The 23,121-nt window shown below is 43.2% G+C and overlaps 1 protein-coding gene across 5 annotated transcripts in view; it reads right to left on the bottom strand.

The window, feature by feature from the left end:
- Positions 1–1,446: 1,446 nt before the first annotated feature.
- Positions 1,447–23,121, bottom strand: part of LOC119308173 — a 24,970-nt gene continuing 3,295 nt past the window's right edge. The window contains exons 1-7 of one of the 5 annotated variants that reach the window (XR_005149888.1): positions 11,303–11,443; positions 7,640–7,749; positions 7,379–7,426; positions 6,877–7,280; positions 3,763–4,065; positions 2,831–3,307; positions 1,447–1,844 (exon numbers count right to left, since the gene is read on the bottom strand). Coding sequence is in view for 2 of the 5 variants with exons in the window: in XM_037584293.1 (XP_037440190.1) it covers positions 1,792–1,844; positions 3,015–3,307; positions 3,763–4,065; positions 6,877–7,280; positions 7,379–7,426; positions 7,640–7,840 (1,302 nt within the window). In the remaining 3 variants the exon portion in view is untranslated. Of the gene's footprint in view, positions 1,845–2,830; positions 3,308–3,762; positions 4,066–6,876; positions 7,281–7,378; positions 7,427–7,639; positions 7,969–11,302; positions 11,444–23,121 lie in introns of those variants that run through there. The other 4 variants (XR_005149885.1, XM_037584293.1, XR_005149886.1 and 1 more) reach the window with 4 other exon arrangements.

The following is a 23,121-nucleotide window of genomic DNA, read 5'->3' as shown; positions in this document are numbered from 1 at the left end:
GGTCCAGCGGCCCATTTTTCCTGCTTCCCCAAGCCCAATACGAGATTAGCTACAGCCCTGTCATATGGCCTGATCGCAACAGAGCAATCGATCACACGAACACGCAGAGAACCAACACGCCGCCTCCCCAAATTACAATCTCACACGCGTCCGCAGATTTGCGGTGGGGTTGACCAACGCGCAGGCAAGGATGCACGGCGGCTGCGACAAGAAGGGGCGCACGGCAGGCGGCGGCGCGGCCGACACGGGTATCCGGCGCTCTGCGTCCGAGTGGCTGAGAAAAACGTCATGCATCGTTTTCTTCTGTTATTCTTCAGATTTCTATTTCTTCTGCTATACAAGGGTGAGTTAATCTGACTAATTGGCTTCCTATTTCAGTATAGTATAAAATATTGAAAGTTGACTTGTTTGTAGTGATTCACAAGGATGAATTGTTAAAGACACAAGAATTGTTCAGTGCTTAGGCTCATTAAACAGTGTAATACAGTGATATTATTTACAACTTGTGATGTGATTTCAAGTTGTAATATTTAAACTGCTTAAATGTCATATACGAGTATTTCATAACGGAGGGAGTAGCATAGTGTTAGTATGGTGACATAATAGGTTATACATGCAAAAAGTAAGGTTTTAGGCCTTCAAAAATATTTGCTTTTATAATTTTGAATACACAACCTTTAAATCCTGGTCCCGCCCCTGAGCGCGACGCAGGACGTCGGATAGGATGGCTGGCGGCGTCGGCTTAGGGCAAGCCCTTGCGTCGGGTCGGGAGTCGTCCTCGCCTGCATGGGTTCACGTCCTTGTCGGAATCGTCCACGAAGTTCACAGCCAAGACAAGAGCGCGTTGGACAGGTACGGAGCTTACCAGGTTGAAGAGGCTGTCCATGTCCTGGCGGTCAATCTCAGGCGCATGGATTAAGAGTCTCACAAGTAGTCGTGAGACTAGTCTAGTAGTCTCAATCTAATTGTCGACTAGCTTCTCCATGTAGAATAGCTTGCTGAGTCGAGCGGTGGGGGCAACTGGTCCAGACTCCAGACTAGTGTAGGTGTTTGAGTCGTTTGACTCAATTTGGGAAGGATAAGTTTTTTAGGGGAATTTGGGAGGGATAAGAAGTTGAGTACTTCATCCAGTTCGCGATGAATAGCTATTTCAATTGGTACAACCTCGGATTCTTCATCCACTTCCCATGCATTCAATTTTTATTGTTCTCCCTCCGTCTCATAATGTAAGAGTTTCTTGACAAAAAACGTCTTACATTATGGGACGGAACATAGTACATGTATTAGTAGTTGAGTATTACAATACCATGTTGACTAGTCCAGCATTAACCTAGACTAGTTACAATTAACCGATGAGTCTCAACCTCGGTGTGTACCCTACCTTTTGTTAACTATTGTTTGCCAAGCACGAGAAACCTAACAATTTAGACTACAGCGGTACTGCAGTATGATACATAAAGTGGTTAATGATATTATGAAATTCAAATACATCATCAGTACTGAACAACAATCCTCACAACTTTTAAAACCATTTCTCACTAAATATCAAGGTTACTAGATCCAAATATCTGCAGAATACAAACATAGTGACGGGATTAACACTGTTAAAGAACACAAATTATTAACTTTTCACTACAATGCTGGAACATCAGTAAAAGATCAGGCAGATGGTTACAGGTTTTGAGACTACTCATTTCATATCATTGTTCTTTACTTGAGTTCTACCATTCTCACCTCATTTGTTAGGATGTCCCTCTTCATCTTGCTTTTTCCCCACATGATTCTCATTTTTCATGTGCTCCATTCCTTTTCTCCGCATGCCAAATGTGGACAATCACGCAAAGCTGCCAAACGAATCCAAAACAGGCTCATCAGCACCAAATATTTTGCTGAAACTTCAATTACAAATCAATAATCTATCTAGATTAGAAAAAGCATAAGCACCGGAAAACAATATCTGGGGTATAAACCCTAGAGATAACACAGCACAGCTCGCCTGCTGCTCTGCTAGAAACTAACAGTGATAACTGGAACTAGTGTGTAACCGCCGGCACTATAACAATGATAACTAGAACTAGTGTGTAACTGACGGCACTAAGGGGCGGATCTAGATGGTGTGTGTGCGCCCGACCCAAAAATTGTGGGGGCTGGGGGAGAAAAAGGCTGATACCTTTAAAACAACTATCCAACATGATGAACAGCATGGGGGAGAGGAGACACCAAGGTCGGGATGAGGTAGAAAGGGAAGGGTGGTGGCGGCAACACGCGTGAGAGGAGCAGGGGGTGTGGGGGCTGAGGCGTCGGGCTCGGCATGGTGGCAGCTCTAGGCGACAGCGGTGACACTGTAGGAGTAGGATAAATTTTGTCAGGGGGTCAGTTTGAAGCTTTGGATTCGGCTAAGGGAGAAAGAAACGGTGACGATGGAGACATGGAGATGGATTTCGACTGCCAGACTCGATGGACAATTAGCGTTGCTTTTATATATATATATATATATATATATATATATATATATATATATATATATATATATATATATATATATATATATCAAAACTGTATACATGAGAAGTCACCAAAACTCAGAACTTGACAATTTATGAGCTGAACCTATATCAGCACACTAACTAAATTTAAAACTATATACATGAGGAAAACAAGCAACGCTAGATTACCATGAGAACTCTTTTCTTTGAAAAAAACATAGGAGTTCTGCATTATATAGTACTATGATAATCATAAGGTTTAACAAATTAGATCTGTTCATGTAAAATTGGGACCATAAAATTCCAATAGCAAATTCTACATGAGACTCAGATCAGTAAAGTACCTAAGATGGTCAGGAGGACCGCCAACTGAAGCAGCTTCAAATACTGAAATTTGTCTTTACACTATCGCGTTGAGATATTCGTGATTCAAATACAGCTCATACAAATCGGAGACCAGCCCGGGATACACTATCATAACAATGAAACTTGGGTGTATGTTGTTGAAAGGACATCTCTGTATTGTACCTTTTCTAAATTCAGCATTGAGGTTTTCCTTATAGTGAGCAGTTGCTTTTCTTGCGAACCATAGAAGATCATGGCTGTCCGATGATCCAGTGCGATAGCGACTCATGGCCAACAAAACTGGATAATGTATCAGACAGGCGTGCCAAGACTGACCACCGTATTTGGCAATGTCAACGATCCTCTCTAAGATTCCTATCTGCCTAGGACGCAAATTTTCACGAAAGCACGCTCTGATCAGTTTGGCAATACCAGCACCACACTTTAATACTGGGTGATCTGTTACGACCTGTAGGCTGCAAAAACCAATTCGAATTTTACATTAAGGGGCTAGATTTAGACTCAAGGAGGAGATAGAGAAGTGAGCTGAACACAAGGTGCATATAGGCAAATATTTTTAGTATGTTCATATACTACATCTAAGATTTTCAAGTGAGTCCATAGTTTTTAGTGTATTTGAAAATGCCTTCATATTTGTATGTATAAACTACTATACTAAGAAAATGGTACATAGATCAGTCGGCTTGTGAACTGGCTTACTTAACTAGCTGCTATTAGCAAAAGCGAAATTGGCTACTATTACCGGCTATCAAGCAGCAGGTTTATCTTACTAGCTAAGGAAAGGACAACTGACCTATAGTAATACTACTAGTACTTCCTAGATAAGGAAATACAACACAAGGATTACATTAACATAAGGATTTCATGTAAGCAAAAAGCAGAAGAAAAATTGAGCAAATCTTATACGTACCTGTACACCATACCTCCCATCATCTCCGTAAATAACATGAAATCCCGACCAAACCATTCTCCTGGTAAGTTCTTCCGAAGAAATGCAGCAAAACTTGTACGCATTTGATGCTCATTTGGATCCTTTCCACTTAAAGGAAACCTAATGAATTTCAAGATTTCTCGCTTTCCAGCAATTTCTCGCTTTCCAGCATTGGGATATTTATTGTTGTTATTTGAAGATAACTTAGCTCTGATACAAATGTAGGAAGATAGATCATCTAATCCCCTCACACTTGTTTTTGACATCAAAGCCAACAAGTCCCTACATAAAAATTTGTAAAAATGATTAACAACATCAATCTAATAACATGGATATAGAGTGGACTCAAAATGTATAATAAAATATAGTCCGGCGTTCCTAAATATAAGTCTTTTTAGAGATTACAATAGCGAAAATCCTTTTCTGAGCCCAGGCTCATATGCACCCATGTTGAATAAAAAAATCAAAACAAATACTAGAAAAATTCAAAAAAATCCAAAAAAATTTTGCATGGTAGACAATTGGATGCGTGAGGTCTGCTCCAATTTTCAAATCATTTGGACAAACTGAGCAACTCTCGGCAAAAAAGACATGGGAAATTGATTTTAAGTCCCATTCCTCTGTTTGGCATGTGAAGGCAATTAGAAGTGGGAATTAAGAGGGAGTTAACTGCCCTTGTTTGATTGGTGGGATTGGGCAGGGGAATGCCTTCCTCACGTACGTGCTCAGCTAACAAAACGTCCCTCACAAACATGCACAACCAATGGAACGTTTTTGTTTTTGCTAATTCCCAATCCCCAGTTTAATTACCAGGGATCTGAGGGAGTTGGTCCTCTTAATTCCTCTCCCCCTCCCTTCTTAACTCCCATGTCCCTGAGTCAATCAAAGGACTTTAAGTCTCACTTACCTTAAACTCCCATTCCCAATCAACTCCTCCCAACCAAACAGGCTGTAAAGGTTTGAGAGGAATGAGACATTGTAGCAACACGCACAATAGTCCAATACAATTGAAAAGTTTATGTTCAGGTATATTGTGTGAACTCTATTCAATCAAACATATGAATGTGAATGACATCGTTCTGTACAATGCACGATATAATCTGCATTTAAGCTCAGGCAAGTTGGGGTAGACTCGGGTAAGACTTCCCTACCCAAAACAAATCAATCTTTGCTCAAGAAGATTGCTCAAGAAGGTCATTAACATTGTATGGCACCAGTGCTCTATTGTATGTTGCTGCTCTATTTTTTAACCCAGGGAAGTTCTACACATTTGTGAAGAATAATGAAAATGCTAGAGTGGGGATGCTATATGTTGCTGCTCTATTTTTTAACGCAGGGAAGTTCTACACATTTGTGAAGAATAATGATAATGCCAGAGTGGGGATGCTAAGGAGCCGCTTCAATGGTTGTTGGCAAGAATGATACCAGATCCCATTGTTCCAGAGAAGGTTGATAGGCAAGCTATTATGTATGAGGACCAAAGAGAATCATTTGCTAATTTGATGGCAATCCAGAACACTGAGACAAGATATCCTAGTAGGTATTGTCCAATTTCTGCATGTTCATTCCAGCAGGTAAATTTCAATTCTATGTTTCTACTCGTATGTTACCACTGTAGTTGATTGGTGGAAGTCAAACGGTGGTCACACTATTGATCGACAAGGGTTTGCAAAAGGGTATAGTTTGTCTATCTGCTGCATCATCTAGTTGTGAGAGTAATTGGAGTACCTTTGGATTCGTGAGCCAACTTCCAACTTTTGAGCTTTGTGTTTATTCAATATTGATTTCAGCAAGCTAATTATTCATTATTTTCTCCATTTTTAGATGCATACAAAGAAAAGGAACCATTTGAGGCACCAAAGGTTGACAAATTGGTTTTTGTTGCACACAACTAAAAGATGGTAGATAAGTTTAGAAAAAAAGGCATGAGAAGGCGGGCAACAAAACCCTATGGCCCTTTGGCTGTGGAAAACTTCGACTGGGACAAGCAGTGGGTTGATGCATCATCCCAGCCGCCTAAAAGCAGCTTGTGGTTCGTGGGAATCCTAATGACATTACTTGGGATGATGTTGATGTGGCCAGTGGCTCATTTCAAGCTCATCAAGGTCACAATGTTCATAGGAATCTCAAAGTATAACTAGATCTATCAACGAGGCACAAGAGAACTGCACAACCAGACCCAAGTGTTGAAACAAGTGAGAAGAGGCTGAGCAAGAGCAACACTCAGATTCAGGCAATGGAGAGGCAGATGATTCAGAATTCGATTTCAAAATGATGCTGTGAATGACACTGGTGAGTGCTGAAGATTCAACTGATGCTCCTGAAGATGGTGGTGGACAGAACATTGATACTACTCCGACTTATGACTTTGATGATGGCTATTAGGGGTTCTGGAGTTGGCCAATTGGGACCTGAAAGATGAGAAGGTTGGGTTTTTGTTTATTCCCATTTGGACTTTGGACCTTAATTATGTTAGTTATGGGCCTGAGAGAGATGCACCTCTAATTATCTAGTTGTGGACTTGAGGTTGATTCTGTAATATATACTAATATGTCTAATTGTCCTGGTTATTAGATGTTATGTTGCTCAGTTAATTGACTTGTGTTTCTGAATCTAATGGCCGATGCTTATTGTTCTTCGGGAGAAGACACGAGAGGACAGACTGGTTGAAAGGTATGTGTATGTCACTCAACTTCAGATAAAATAGCTCAGCTATCAATCTTATTTTAAGATTTACAGGTAGGATGTGTGTTACAATGGAGAAGAACAGCTGTGAAGAGGATGGCTGCAATGTGACATTAACAACCAGCAAAATCAATGTATGTATGTAATAGTCCCTCTGTACATAAATATAAGACGTCAGTGCTAAGTAGGGCATTAATTGGCTGCCGAAGTAGACTAGGATGTGTGTAAGTTGTCGCCCCGCCTTAAGCGCCTAAGTGGTGAGAGAGGGTTAGGGCGTACGGCCTTAAAACCGGGTGTATAGTATACCATATTGGTACCATCCACACTATTTTCATGTTCCTTGGTACTTATTAATGCAAGGCATAAATGTAGAAGCTACATCAGAATTCAGGATGGATATGGACAAACCTTATCATATCTTTCAGAATTTCAGGCAGACAGTTCGAACCATCACCCTTGTAGTCAGCAGCCCATTCCGAGAAAAACTCCGAAAAATAAGGAAAGCAGATAATCATCTTCTTTAGATTGGGATTGTATGTTGTAAAGATGGGAGTCATACAACTCCTGGAGCCACCAGACTGCACAAGCTTATCAGTGTTCTTGTATAATTCCAGTTTAGCTGCTGGCTCATTATACGCGTCGCTCAAAACGAAGAACTTCACAGCTTGTGGGTTCCGATGCCATCTCTGGAGCTCATGGTCATAGGGTATGATGGTCCCATCCCTCCATTGCCCCACTTGTTCATTGGCAAGAAAGTATTTGTAGATACTAACTTCACTTTGAGCACTAATATGCTCATTTGTTGATAATTCCTGGAACAGATAACATTGCAAAAAAAAAGTAGGTAAACATAGATAAAAGTTGGACAAGTTAACGAATGAAACAACATTGGACTACGCATTTAACTTACCAAACATTTGTCTGATTTGAACTTTTTTATGATACGTTCTTCCACTCCCTACAATATAAATAACCATTGCAAAATAATTAGAGAGAAATCGCTGAAGCAGCAATTTATATACATAGCTCATGTCAGGGATCTTTTTACAATGGAAGTTATCACTAAATTCTGGCTGGTAAGCTTAAATTTTTTAGAAGCAAAAATTCAAGGTGAAATGCTGAAAGTGAAACCTGACAAAAAATATCTTGAGTGCTGTAAATTTACCCTGACCTTTCTGGGTGGATCTTCAGGACCATGTTGAAACAAAAAAAAAAGTGAACACTGATAGACTGAATTGCGGTTGCAGCCAGGCAACGTGGGAGATATAATCGGCGTGTTTTCTGTGACGAGGACACAAAAGTTTATCATGCAAGGTTTAGAAAAAACCACATTAAATGCATCTCTGTCGAAGGTGTGCCACATTTTCCTCATGATGACAAGCAAAGAATCAACTGTTATTTTACAGGAAGCTCATGGGGACCAAGACTGCTACTTCAGCTGATATAGATTTGTAAGTTTTGTACCCCAATCGCCTGGATTTGTCCAGTCTCACAAGGCCGTTTTCTGAGGAGGAGATCTTAACGCAATTAAAGATATTCCAAGCGATGAACCAATGGCTCTAGCAGATTTCCTTAACACTTGCACCATTCGCTAGAGCATGAAGACAAAAGAGGTTGGAGCATCTGTTGTTCTGGAAGGTTCGCCGTAAAAAAACATCTATGATATGTCAGTCTGGGGGAAATTCATGACCTGGCTTCGAAAGCTATATGGAAAAGCGCAGCCTGAGGAAAAAACGAAATTGTTTGCCTGGCTTATGGTCAGAACCCGAATTAAAGTCCAAGGTTGACATTGCCTATTCAGCAGCTACAGGTTCTTTATCAGCGCAGAGACAGAACTTACCTCCTGACAAACATATCAATGAGAGGTCAAGCAAGGAGACAAGGAATGTTCCATACCGATCTACAGGTACAAGATAGTACTCCTATGAAATGAAGACCTGTGAGTCCTGGAGATCTACAAAAGATAAATCAAAACAAGCTCTAAGAAGAAATAAGATAAGGTGCAGAAACCTTTGAATAGTGATGGCAGCCTTGGGAATGGCAATTTCAACGAGACTGATGGTTCTGCTGCAAGAAAAAGGGGTAGGCATGGGGGATCTTCTCTTGATGGGAAAAAGCACAAGCGCTTGAAGTATCCTAATATTGATGCAAATCCCATGAATTTGACCAAAGATGTAAGAGGAAATGTTTACCACAACATGTGATGTCTCGTCCTGAATGCACTGAAACTAATCGAAAGCAACCCATTTTGCAAAGAAACAGCACTGAGAAATCATCTCCAAAAAAGGTGCTTCAGAGAGAGCATTCTGATTGGGTGAACTTCGTGAGTGTCCTTGGGAAAATGACAACAGGAGCACAAGGAAACAATTTGAAAGAAATGGTTCTTCTAAGTTGCTTGATGATATAAAGCAACTAATGTAGATAATTTCTACCCCAGTGTAAATACCAGGAAGGTTGCTCTATCTGCTTCCCATGATCAGAGGAAACCATCCCCGCAAGAATTTAATACTGGAGGTAATATAAACCAGGAAGGATTCCCAAGGAAGACCGCCGGAAACAACTTTGATAATAATAGGTCTCAGCAGAGGAAATGTTTCACAGGGTCGGCAATTGCCAAGGACTGATGATTGAGATTCAGAGAATGTATTACATCCAGATAGGTCGATAGGGAAAACAGGCAGAAGAGAAACAAAAATGGCACAGGAATGAATGCTAGATCATGTAGATCCGAAGAAGATTACTACCAAGCTTCCTCGGAAAGTCCGAATGGTACCAAGAATGGCATTGAGTCTAGAACACGGAAATCAATTTCCCCTGCAGAAAATGAGGAAAGAAGTAGGAATAACTCTTTGATAGAGACTGGGAAAGGTAGGAAGAGAAGAGACAGTTCTTCGGAACAAGACAATCTATTCTTTAAAAAGTACGATAAAGCTAAGCCAGAGCTGAAAGGTCCAATAGAAGATTTCTCACAGTAAGTGACAATATACTTGATGCGTTTTAATGCCCTTTTGAAGTATTTCTGCTAGTGCATTTAATTTGTTTGGCTTGTTTGCACACTCGTCGCCAAGATATAAACTACCTTCTCGCGAAAATATCTACTACCCCTATAAAAGCACGAAGTGCGGAGATCCAAAACTTAATCCTATCCATCTAATCACATCCGTACGGTTCAGATTAGTCACTAATTAAAACACGTTTGGTCTAAAACAGGTCTTTAGCCACTCCACGTTTATCCTCCAAACAAAACTGCTACCTGTCCCGAACAGACGTTGTTCCTCGTGGCCGACCCCACGACTCCCTCCCCGTCCTCGCTATGCCACATCGCCTCCCTCCCCGCTGCCGCTACGACATGGGGTTTGATATATCGAGATCAAGAGGAAGCGGGTGACCCCTGGAGAGAGCAGTCGGGCGGTGGTGGCGCCTCGGGAGGACGAGCGCGACGGCGGTTTGAGGAAGCTCGTGTGTTTTTACACCACCCCTGACCCCTCCCCTACACGCACCTGCAGCGTATCCCCATCGCTCCGGGAGGTCGACGACGGGCTCCTCCGGCAAGCACGGGGCGTTGATGGTCTCTTTCGGGCATGGTCGGATCTGCGTGTCGGCAGCTGCAGGAAGGCAAGGATCTGGCCGTGCTCCACGACCACCACAACCAAGGCAGGGAGCGCTGCTCCGACCTCCTCTCTTATGGCTTCAAGTCTGACGATGCCCACGACCAGGCGTGCTCCCCTCCAAGGTATGAGGAACATTGTATACATATTGAACAGTTTCTGTGACGGAATTGTAGAACTTAGTAGTATATCTGTATTTGCAAATTCTGTATATCAATGTAGTGAATTAGTTTGCCAAAAAAAGTAGTGAATTTGATGTACCAGACTGTTGTCAGTACAATTCAAACTGACTGCATTTTGATCCCTAAGATATACATATCCTTTAGTTCAGAAAAAAAAAACAGTAACACAAGGTCAATTCCACTCACCGGCTACCATCTGTCTTGGATTTTGATTTTGATTTTTCCTAGAGATTTCAGGATAGAAAGGCAGCTTTGAAGGTGGTGGGGGGGGGGGCACAAAGATCAATGCTATTGCGTCAAGTACTGTGCTCAAAATGTCCATCGGGTGCATCCTTCTCGCCCCAGTTCATCACCGACCACCACGGGATTTACATCCACTGCGATCATGGATGACTCCGTGAGACAATGTCGCTGTCCTATTCTTCCAGATACAATGGGTCGGGTAATACAGTATTTTTTGATATGCTAATCACGCTTCCGTTTCACTAAATTTCCAGAACAATACTTACTTTCTACTAATAGTGTTCTCTCAACTGCAAAAATCAGAATTATCGCAACATTTTCATGATCTATATTCCAGCTTTTAGTATATGGTTTGTTTTGAGCACCGGATAAATGGTCAAGGGTCGTACATAAGAATACTTGTTATGCAGGTCTGTCTACAATCTTCTCTGCCATCATTATCTGCTTGCTGACTTGCCTTGCTCACATTACTGCCGAAACAGTGAGCGGTCCTTGCATGTCTTGTGTATTCTTTTTTTTTTGCGACAAGTCTTGTGTATTCATTGAAAGCATATAAAATATGGAGTTGCAGCATGGCTGCTAGCTGCTACTTTAATGTTATCACAAAAAGGCCAAAGCTCTTATTTTCTAGATATGTCGAGTTCAAATATTAAGGATATTTTAAGAACAGAATTTTCAGCATCATATATCTATAGCAATTATGTTTTGAAATGGAATTGTTGGCTCCTAATAATAGTTTACTGAATTCTCCCAAGTCGCAGTTAGGTTCTTCAAACTCTATGACCTTAGATGTATTCTGACCTGATGATCTTCATATTTTTCTTGATATACCAGAAGCTGCAATCACTGCTGATGTACTTCCATATAGCAATTGTGGAGAGGTAAAGAACACTTCAGTTGCCATACTTTCTTATTTCCCATTTACCTGCTATTTGACCTGTGATGGTTTAATAATCTTTAACCTTCAGGATTTCCAGGTAGGGATGCAAGCGGGCATCCCGCAGAAGCAGTAAATTTGTTCAAATTGAACTAAATCTGAATGGAGGATTAGAACTGACTTGATCTACTTTGACTACGAAGCGGGGAGGATAGGGCGCTGCTCTGCACCCCTATTCCCAGGTGACCTAGCTGGGAAATTTGACAAATTTAAGCAATTCATGAATCCGTCAAATTTTGAGCTGTGAATGGGAAGGCCTCTCGGTGATGGCTGCTCAGGTGAGAGATTATATGCATTGTTACTCCCACGCTTGAAACCAAACAACGGTGTCACTATATTCACTAAAAGATAACTCTGTTAATGTACTTCAATATGCTTGAAACTAGACACCGTTGTACCATGTAAAATTCGATCATGTGTAATAGTTCTGCAAAGGTAATCTTGTAGAGAATAGGCTTAATAACCCTGCTTTTATACAAAGTTTAATTTTATGCTCAATAGACCAGCAACATGACTCTACTTCTGTATGTTGTGTAATTAATCCAGAGTAAGAATCTTGGAAAGTTGTAAGACGTATCTGCATGAACTAGCAAAAGAGCCCGTGTGTTGCAACGGAAGAAAAAATAGCACACGCTCTTAAACCCATAACCATCACTCAAGACCACAATAGGTCCACGTCCTTTGTTTTAGGGGGGCATCACATTTATTTTGCCACTTATCCTCCTTCTCACTCTCGCTGGCGGTGAGAAATCTGTTGTTTTCCCCTGCGAGTTTTTTCAAAGGTGTGCATGTGTGGTTATCAATGTTTTCTTTGGTCTCTATATGGTTTTAGTGGATATTTATTTGCAATCCGGCTCGTTGCCGATACGAAAGAAAACCGGACCATCCGCTATATAATTATAAGTTTGCTTCCAAAATCCATATTTAAAAAATATTTAATAGGTGAAAATAACATCATATTCATATTCTACACATTTTTCTAATCAAATTTCATATATAAAATGTTAAAATCGGAGTTACGGTTTAAAAGATATGGATAATTCAAAAAAACATATGTTTGATTTAAATATGATCCGCAGGTGAATTACCTAAAAAGTCAGGGGGGATTCTGGAAAAATGCAAAATGACAGTTCGGCTCTGACTTAAGTGTGTAGTGCGGGTTGATTCACAGAAAACACAGGGGGTTTTGTGCAAAATTGCGTGACGGACCACCAGAAGCACTCCTTGCGTTATTATTAGGGAAAGAAAAGAAAAAAACTACAATTGAATGCCCACCATTTCAAAAGCTTTTCCTCCTGTGGGTGCTCTAACAGCTCAAGAAAAAGTAATGACATATTAAATTCCTGAATAATGTTCTTTTATCTTGAGGAAATTACATAATCAATGTTAGTTCCCGCCTAAAGGGGAAGTACCATGGGGTAAATATTTAACCAAATGCAAATCAGAGCCCACCTGAATGTTGTTGCTTTAGACTTCAGAGTTGCAATATTGTTTACATCTTGGACATAGGATAAATGATTTCTCCTGTTTACCCTTTAAAAATGCTCTAGAAGAAAAAACTCATCGAGCCTGAATCATCATCCGACCACTTAGCCATCATTTCTTATAGCATTAAGAACTTATTGCTACATACAATGGACCCAAATGACCCTGACCTCAAATTTGCTAATGGTTTTGTCATTGCAGCAATGGATGAAAGCTCTGGGTTCCTTCAGCTTATTCTATAGTTCCACTTCTCATAAAATTAGGGACGATGATGTCTATAATACTACTCCCTCTGTAAAGAAATATAAGAGCGTTTAGATCACGAAATAGTGATCTAAATGCTCTCATATTTCTTTACAGAGGGAGTACAAGTGAACTGAAAACTGTAGCCTGATTCTCATCACGCTTTTTCTCAATCGTTTGAATTTAACTGGGTTGCAGAGTGTATGACAATTCCTTAGAAAAAGTAACTGTAAGTATGAGCTATTTTTCTCCAAAACAGAGTTTAGACAATTCCTTAGAAAAAGTTCAAAGAACGATGCTTACTTACTTACTTACTTAGGAAGCCTTTTATCCCAAACAAGTTGGGGTAGGCTAGATATGAAACCCTTTCACGAGGACTTCCCAGGAGGTCACCCATCCTAGTACTACTCTCGCCCAAATGGGTTTCATACCCAAAAGACTGGCTAGTTTTTACGTTGGCTCGCCAAGCCTATCACAACCCTTAGATATGAAACCCTTTCACGAGGACTTCCTAGGAGGTCACCCATCCTAGTACTATTCTCGCTCAAATGGGTTTCATACCTATGGGACTGGCTAGTTTTTACGTTGGCTCGCCAAGCCTATCACAACCCTCCTCCTTTACCCGGGCTTGGGACCGGCTATGCCTAGAAGACATAGGCGGAGTTTTCAAAGAACGATGCTACACATACTAAATTCTTCGTCCGATTTATCAAACCATTCACATGCTGGAGCAAAGTGCAGGGCAGCAACGGATCACCAATCGTACTAAGATCGGACCCCAAAATGTCATATATGTGGTAGTTTCAAATATCAAACGATCTATGGATCTATATCCTCCGATAATCTTGAGCCAAATCTAATTATGTACTCCCTCTGTCTGGAAATACTTGTTGGAGAAATGGATAACAATGGATGAATCTAAAACTAAAATACGTCTAGATACATCCATTACTTCGACAAGTATTTTCGGACGGAGGGAGTAGTAATTTATCTACAACACATATGATACAAACTCTGTTCTTGTAAAAGACACAACAATTGGTAGGTTAAACAAATTGTGTATTATCACATTGCATGAGAATTTATAAAGTTTGTTGAACCGGTATGGGCCCTAGCCCATCAAGATCTGTCTCTTGGGCCCAAGCCCATGAGAGGTGCTGACCTAGAAGAGGAGCCCCTCTTCCCCCTGCCCCTGTGTGAGCCGCCAGACACGAGAGGAACTACTCGTGAGTCACCAGACACCACCTGCCCTCCTCTCTGTAGGTACTCCCCCTCTCATCTCAACATGGTATCAGAGGCCAGCGACGACGGGGCCTAAGGAGACGGCGGCGGCGTCCGGCGAGGTGGCGGCGGATCTGGCGCGCGCGCGGGAGGCTGCGGAGAGCTGCACGCACGAGAGACGCGGGGAGCGGCCCGGCAGAGCTGCGCGGGCGGCTGCTGCTGCTGCTTCTTGGACCGGAGGCAGAGCCCCTGCTCGGGCTCTTCCTCGTCCTCGGGCGGCTGCAGAGGAAGAGGAGCTGCTCGGGGTGGTTGCTGGCGTGCGTGTGCTGAGCGGCAGCAGGCAGAGGAGCAGAGGAGGAGCACTAGTGGAGAGAAGGAGTGCGTGCGTCCTGCGTGCGCTGTGGTGCTGCTGAGCGGAGAGTAGAAAGGGGAGTGATCGAGAGGAGAGGAGCTGCTGCTGGGCGCTGTGGTCCTGGAGGCTGCGTGTTTGCTGCTCCTGACTCTGTTGCTGCTACTGCTGGTGCTGCTGAGGGGGAGAAGGAAGAGGAGGTGCTGGAGCTTATTCCTGCGAGGAGCTGCTGCTGGTTGGAAAGAGAAGAAGAGGTGTTGCTGAGTTTTGCTGTTGCTGCTTATCCCGCCAAACAATGGCTGAACCAACTGGTCTTGCCGAGGCTTTGGAGAAGCTCGCTAAGATCCTCGCGGAGTCCAACTCTGGGGCCATCGTTCCTCGACAGGAAGTGGCTCAAAAGCTTGAAATGTCGCCCCTGGACATGAAGCTAGAGGGGGCAACAAATTATTTGAGCTGGTCCAGAAGGGCTTTGTGGGTTGTGGAGCAGAAGGAGCTTGATGGATATTTGTTGGGCACCGTTGTAGAACCAAGGGACAAGAGTAGTGCAGAGGGCAAGAGGTGGAAGGTCATCCACTCTGTACTTATGGTGTGGTTGTTGAACTCCGTGGTGCCCTCCATTGGACGCTCTGTGGAGGGGCTATCCTCACCTGCTGAGATATGGAAGATTCTGTCCACTCAATACTCTGGCAAGGGCAATGTCATGCTCATTGCTCAGATTGAGGACAAGATTAGGTTGCTGCGTCAAGATGATGGCATGTCAGTGATGACATACGTGGCAGAACTGCAGGCTCTGTGGGCTGACCAGGATAACTGTGATCCCTTGGAACTCTATGATGCGGCTTCAATCGAGTCAGGGCATAAGTGGATGGCACGCAGGCGTGTGCTGAAATTTTTGGCTGGCCTCAAAGGTTGCTTTGATGGCAGGAAGGCTTCCCTGTTGCACCAACCTAGTCTGCCTACCATTCCTGAGGCTATTGCAGCGATGACTCAAGAGGAGGTGCGCCTATCCCTTGAGCATGCAGACATGAAGGTTGTGCCAGCTTCGACATTTGCAGTCACTGAGCGCATGGAGTGGGGAGATCCCACCAAATGTCATATCTGTGGGGAGGTAGGTCACTGGAAGAGAGAATGTCCAACTCGTGGCAAAGGCAGGGGATATAACAGAGGGGGAGCAGGCAGAGGTAGAAGTGCTAGAGGCAGAGGTGGATACTCAGAGACCTCATGGAGCCAGGCTTCTAGAGGTAGAGGTGGCTACTCAGGACACTCAGGGGGTCAGAGGGCTCACATGGCCGTTGCAGGAGACACTGGGACGTCCAAAGGCAAAGATGTAGATGATGTTGTCTATGGAGACTTTGCTCACTGGGCCTCCACTGATGAAGGTAATCCGGAAAGAGCATCTCTTGCTACTAATGAGAGTGCTCCAGAGTGGGTTCTTGACTCTGGAGCATCTAAGCATGTTGCTAGTAACTCATGTGTGTTCGAATCTTACACTAAGCATCCTCCCTCTTACACGGGCACTATACAAACGGCTGATGGCACAAAACAACCAGTCATAGGGGTTGGTACAGTAAAGTGTACTCCGACCATTTCCCTATCGTCAGTTTTACATGTGCCAGCCTTTCCTGTCAATTTGGTCTCTTTCAGTGCACTCATTGATCAAATGGACTGTCGTGTGATCCTTGACAAGTTCGGTTGCTTGATTCAGGTGCGACAGACGAGCCAGACGGTTGGGACTGGCACCAGGCGTAGGGGGCTCTGGTACATGGACCAGGAGGTGCAGCCGGACTTGGTGTGTGCTGCGACCATGGAGGATAAGGAGAAGCAGGCGATGATCCATCATTGTAGGATGGGGCAAGTATCTTTTGATAAGATGAGTAGAATATTTCCGGATGTTATGTGTGGAATAGGCAAAGGCAAGCTGACATGTGATGCTTGTGAATATGCAAAACACACACGGGCCTCATATGTGAGTAAGGGGCTCAGGAGCATATCTCCTTTTATGCTTATTCATTCGGATGTATGGACTAGCCCAGTGGTGTCAATGAATGGGAAGAAGTATTTTGCTACCTTTATTGACTGCTATTCTCGCATGACTTGGATTTACTTGATGCGTCACAAGGATGAGGTGTTTAGCTGTTTTCAGAACTTCCATGCTCTTGTAAAGAACCAGTTTCAGGTACAGGTCAAGGTGCTCAGGACGGACAATGGAACGGAGTATGTGAACAACATTTTTGGGGCTTTCATGGCTGACCATGGGATTCTTCATCAAACTTCATGTTCGGACACCCCCCCTCAGAATGGAGTGGCCGAACGGAAGAATCGTCATGTTCTTGAGGTTGCTCGGTCGTTGATGTTTACCATGAATGTGCCTAAGTTCTTGTGGGATGATGCAGTTATGACAGCCACATACTTGATCAACCGAACACCTTCCAGGATACTTGGCATGAAATCTCCGTCTGAGTTATCATTGGAGATAATAAGTTTGTTGTTCCCCCAAAGTTGTTTGGCAATACCTGCTTTGTTCGTGATCACCGACCATCTGTTGGCAAGCTTGATCCTCGGGCAGTGAAGTGTGTCTTTCTGGGATACTCGTCTAGTCAGCAGGGGTATAAATGTTGGTGTCCCTCTGAAAAACGCAGGTTTGTAAGTATGGACGTTACATTCAGGGAGTCTGAGCCATTCTATGGTGAGCCGACTGATCTCAGTCTGTTGTTTGCAGAGCTTGACCACCTACACCCTGTGCATGATGGTCAAGAGGGGGAGAAGGATGTGTCTCATACTCACGGTGATCCTGTGGACATTAACACTGATAATGATGTGCAGGCTCAGGTTCAACCAATAGTGGGTACAATTCCGGTTAGTACCATCACTGATGATGATGTGCGGGCTCATGTCGAGCCAACTGTCGATACACTTAAGATTGGTGCTCTCCAGGTTCCTGTTCGGGATCGATGGCAGACGAATACCCTGGTGTACTCTCGGCGGCAACCACAAGTGCAGGGGGAGCAGCAAGGCAGGGAGGCAAGAGTGCAGGGGAGCAGCAAGGCAGGGAGGCAAGAGTGCAGGGGGAGCAGCAAGGCAGTGAGGCAAGAGTGCAGGGGGAGCAGCAAGGCAGTGAGGCAAGCTCATCTGACACAGTGGAGCTGCCCATTGCGTTGCGAAAACCTACACGTGAAGCGGCAAGGAAGGGTGAGGTAGCAAGGAAGGCTCTGCCGAAGGATGATGCTTGTGATGACCTTGATATTGGCAATTTTGTGTCTTACAAGGCTTTGTCACCTTCATATAAGGCGTTTGTTGCCTCTCTGCAAACTGTGTCTATCCCTAGGGATTGGAAGGCTGCAAAGCAAGATCCGAAGTGGCGTGAATCGTTGATAGAGGAGTTAGAAGCATTGAAAAAAAACAAGACATGGGTGCTAACCACATTGCTGGCAGGAAAGAAAGCAGTGAGTTGTAAGTGGATTTTTACTGTGAAGCAGAATCCTGAAGGCAAGGTGGAACGGTATAAGGCTAGATTGGTTGCCAGAGGATATAGTCAAACTTATGGAATTGACTATGATGAGACATTTGCTCCAGTTGCAAAGATGAACACGGTACGGGTATTGGTCTCGTGTGCTGCAAACTTTGGGTGGAAATTGCACCAGTTAGATGTCAAGAATGCCTTCTTACATGGTGACTTGAAAGAAGAGGTATACATGGAGATACCGCCAGGTTTTGGCACAGAACAGACTACGGGGAAGGTATGCAGGCTGAAGAAATCCTTGTATGGTCTGAAGCAATCGCCGAGGGCATGGTTTGATAGGTTCAGACAAGCTGTTTGGAATATGGGGTATGGCCAATGTAATGGTGACCACACGGTGTTTTATAGACACACTAATAAGAAGATCACCATTGTTGCAGTGTATGTTGATGATATCATCATCACTGGAGATGATGAGGAGGAAATAAAGAGAGTGAAGGGGTGTCTGAGCAAGGAGTTTGAGGTAAAAGACTTAGGAAATCTAAAGTACTTCCTTGGCATAGAAGTGGCCCGGACAGAGAAGGGAATATCTTTGTGCCAACGAAAATACACCTTGGATCTTTTGAGTGACATGGGCATGATGGGATGTCGTGCAGCCCCTACTCCAATTGAACAAAATCATCAAGTAACAGCACAATCAGGTGAGCTAGTGAATAAGGAAGATTATCAGAAGCTGGTTGGGAGGTTATTGTACTTGTGTCATACCAGGCCTGACATTACATATGCCGTGAGGGTGGTGAGCAGATACATGCATGAACCAAGGAGAGGGCATCTTGATATTGTTCACAGAATCCTGAGATACTTGAAGGGGACTCCGGGTAAAGGGTTGTGGTTTGCGAAGAGTGGACATCTTGAGGTGGATGGCTATAGTGACTCTGATTGGGCTAGCTGTCAAGATGATAGACGATCAACTTCAGGTTACTGTGTGTTTGTGGGAGGAAATTTGGTGTCATGGAGAAGCAAGAAACAGAATGTTGTGTCTAGATCAACAGCAGAAGCTGAATATAGAGCATTATCTCAAGGGTTGTGTGATATGCACTGGGTGAAGCACCTACTATGCAAGTTGAAACTCTTGAGGAAGGGACCCTTAAGGGTGTGGTGTGACAATCAGTCAGCTATAGCCATTGCTAATAACCCAGTTCAACATGATAGGACGAAGCATGTGGAAATTGATCGCTTCTTCATTAAAGAGAAACTTGATGCTGGGATCATCAGCCTTACTCATGTCAGCTCTGGGCAGCAGTTTGCAGATTGCTTGACAAAGGGACTGGGAACAAAGGACTGTAACTTGGCGTGTGACAAGATGGGGATGATAGATATCTACCACCCATCTTGAGGGGGAGTGTTGAACCGGTATGGGCCCTAGCCCATCAAGATCTATCTCTTGGGCCCAAGCCCATGAGAGGTGCTGACCTAGAAGAGGAGCCCCTCTTCCCCCTGCCCCTGTGTGAGCCGCCAGACACGAGAGGAACTACTCGTGAGTCACCAGACACCACCTGCCCTCCTCTCTGTAGGTACTCCCCCTCTCATCTCAACAAAGTTAATTTTTATTGTTATTTTTAATTTGGTCGGAGTTGCAATTTATCTACAACACACATGACATAAACTCTATTTATTCATTGCATGAGAATTTATAAAGTTAATTTTTAATGTTATGTTTAATTTGGACGACACGTGCACAATTACTAGTTTGATTAAATCTGAATTTTCCTTAGATTTTCAGCCGACACTAGAAATTATTTTCTGCTGTAACATATACACATGTCTGTGTATAGTCCCAAAATATAAGTTGTATTTTGTTTTGCCAGAGCAAGACTTTGACTAACAATGAATTTATTTATTAATTAATATATTAATTATGTGATACAAAATCGGAGTAAGTTAATGTGTTTTGTAATGAAATTTCTTTGGACTAAAAGATCAAACTAAATAGTAGAACAAGGTCTGATAAGTGATGTTTAACAGATTGGGAATTTAAGGACATCATTTTCATGCCACATAAATTATTTGATAACATTACCATCTCTTGCTTCCGTTCTGATTTAGTTGTGATCCGATGCGTGGAGTTGGTAACAATATGGGCTTACAGAGCAAGAAAAGAAGAGTTTGGTTCAAAGGATTGGCCGGGCTAAGCTTCCCTCTAACTTCTTTCCCTTTTGGAGTTTCGGCTTTTATCTATTTGTCACGACCTAGGTTACGGACGGGATGGATAGTCGTGGGTGGTAGAAGGGCGAGGGTGTTTAGGCTTGGGTGCCGAGACGGCCGGAGGGGGATAGATCTGTTCTGGAGGTAAACCTCCCTTTTTTTCTTATTTGTTTCTTCGAGGCCTGATTACATGCTAATTTCCAGCTTTATAACACAGCTTTGCAGTAATTTAGGGAAGACTTCAACCGATTCAACTAACATGGAAAGGCTTAAACAGAAAGGAAAGATCCTAAACAGAATCCAAACTAAAAAAAACTGGAAAACCAAGAAAACCTATTCTGCTGGGCAATACCCTATGAAGTGGAGACTATTTCCCACCCTTTTGTTCCCTCTGGACACAAAAGTGGAAGGTTGCATGTAACATATCTGAGCTTAACTTAGTTTTTAATTCAATGATACCCCTCGTGTTGTGTTCCATTCTCCAACCCACATCGGTGGCAGCGGTGGCGGCTTCCTGTCACACCTACAACTAATGTCACCAATGTTGCAGTTGACTAAGAGGAAGGAGATGAAGCTAGTGGGCCTTAAGCCGTATGTGTGTGTGAGAGTCCTGGTGCCGCCTGTGGCCCAAAGAGCGTGTGTGTGGCGTGAGTGCTATTTAATCTCTATAGAAACCTGAGCTGGATATCTGTCCCTCTTCACCACATTTATAGCATTTTGGGCCTTCATTGGACTTACCCTTGCCTCTAGTTTGCTTCTGGATGGGTTGTTTTGCCTTAGGTGGAGCGGTCTTTTCTTCCACTCTATTAGGCTGACTCCTAGACGAGCCTTCGGTATGAGGATAAGGAGGATATGGAGCCTTAGTTGCCTTTCTTGTCCTCACAAACCTCTCGGCCTTTAAGGCTAGAGCTTGTGCTTGATCAACGGACCAGATTTGTTGCATCATCAATCGATCTTGAATAGCATCATTGAGACCATTGATGTACCTTGCAACTTGTTGATCTTCAGTTTCAGCAAGGTTGCACCTCACTTGTAGCCTTAGAAACTCCTCCGTGTAATCTGAAACAGTCCTATTTCCTCGAGCACAATTTTGAAATTGGATAAATAGGATCTGGTCATAATCAGCGGGCAAAAATCTCCCTTTCAAGAGACTTTTCATTTGCCGCCAAGTTCTCACACGAGGTTCTCCTCTCAGCCTGCGCTCTCCGTGAACGCAATGCCACCATGCACCGGCTCCTCCTTTCAGCTTGTATGCGACCAAAGGAACTCCTTCAATATCAACATTTCCATTAAAAGTTGGTATGTCAGCTTTCACCTTGTATGTATCCCTTGCATATGTAGGGTTGGGTACTCTCCGATATGCATAGAGATCAGCTTCTTCAAGGGCTTCATCATATTCTTCACCTTCAGAAGTTTCAACATAAATTGGCCTTCTTGAAGCACGTTGAACAACATGTTGTCGTGGCGGTCTTGCTCCAAGATTACCTCTCCTTCTTCCTTGATGAACATCTTCCTCTTCTTTAGATGAATCTCCTTCATTGGTAGCAGGGGGAGACCCTTTCTTATCATCTCAACCAGCTGGTCAAATCTCCTATTAAAATCTTCACGCAGCTCTTTGATTTGTTGTTCAGCCGCATCCATCCTCTTCTCCAATTGCTCCATTGCTTGCTGCAACTTGCTCTCGAAGAGGACAGCAAGAACGATTATGGGTCAACGAGGCTCTGATACCACCTGAAGCAGCACAAAGGTTGTGGAGGAGCAACTCTACCTTGCCGCTACAATGTGTACAGCACAAGTGTTGAAGGAACAGCTTCAACGTGTTGCGCTAGATATCGCTCTAGAGGCAAATGTAGGCTGATAGGGCAGCGAGAGTTCAATCCAGAACTCTTAGGGCACATGATCTACTCCAAGATCTTAGATAAGAACAACAAGTTCTATTATAGGTAGGGGTACATAGTCTGGGTACAAAGTAGAGGTGAGGACTTTTCTTTATAGGGCTTTGGGAAGCCTTCACATACTTCTACTTATAGATGGCTCTAGAAACATTATTTAAGGTTCACCATTCTACTCTTAGCTACTCAGAACTAGAAGACTCTAGAAAACAGTAGGTAGGATAAAGAAAAGAAAAGAAATACTGGACCACAACAGAAGTATCTAGAAGTAGCCAACCAGATTTGACATATGATTATATTTTCATGTTCCTCATCTATTGTTCCTCATCAGTCTATCCCACCATAAGTACCAGGCTGTAACAGCGATCAGTTCACGTGCTTTTTGAGAACCCATTATCGCTAATTCTTGTTCTAGCATAAGTAGTAAGAATTTCAAAACCGCCTCTCCCGCACGATCAATAGCACATGCTTTATTGATCACCTCATGTAGTCCTAACTTGTCCCATATCTCTTTTGCCTTTTGACACAAGAAAAAAACGTGTTTTGTATCATCTGCCCCCTTCGAGCATGATGGGAAATTGGGCGATACTTTCATGTGCCTATTAGCAAGCGTAACACGGCACGGGAGGGTTCCATGCAAGGTACGCCAAGTGAAAAATTTACCTTCGCCAGACAAGATAATTTCCAAACCTTACCCCAAATAGGATTAGCATTGATTCTTCCCATACCATCACCATGTTGCAATTTTGTTCCATGTTGCTTGTTCCATTCCTCCAAATAAGCTGATCGTATAGTGAAAACACCATTTTTTGTATAACTCCAAGCAATGAA

The sequence above is a fragment of the Triticum dicoccoides genome, chromosome 5B (assembly GCF_002162155.2).
Source record: "Triticum dicoccoides isolate Atlit2015 ecotype Zavitan chromosome 5B, WEW_v2.0, whole genome shotgun sequence".
NCBI classification, from domain to species: domain Eukaryota; kingdom Viridiplantae; phylum Streptophyta; class Magnoliopsida; order Poales; family Poaceae; genus Triticum; species Triticum dicoccoides.
Note: the sequence above shows the minus strand (reverse complement) of the source record. Positions and strands in the feature narration are given on the sequence as shown.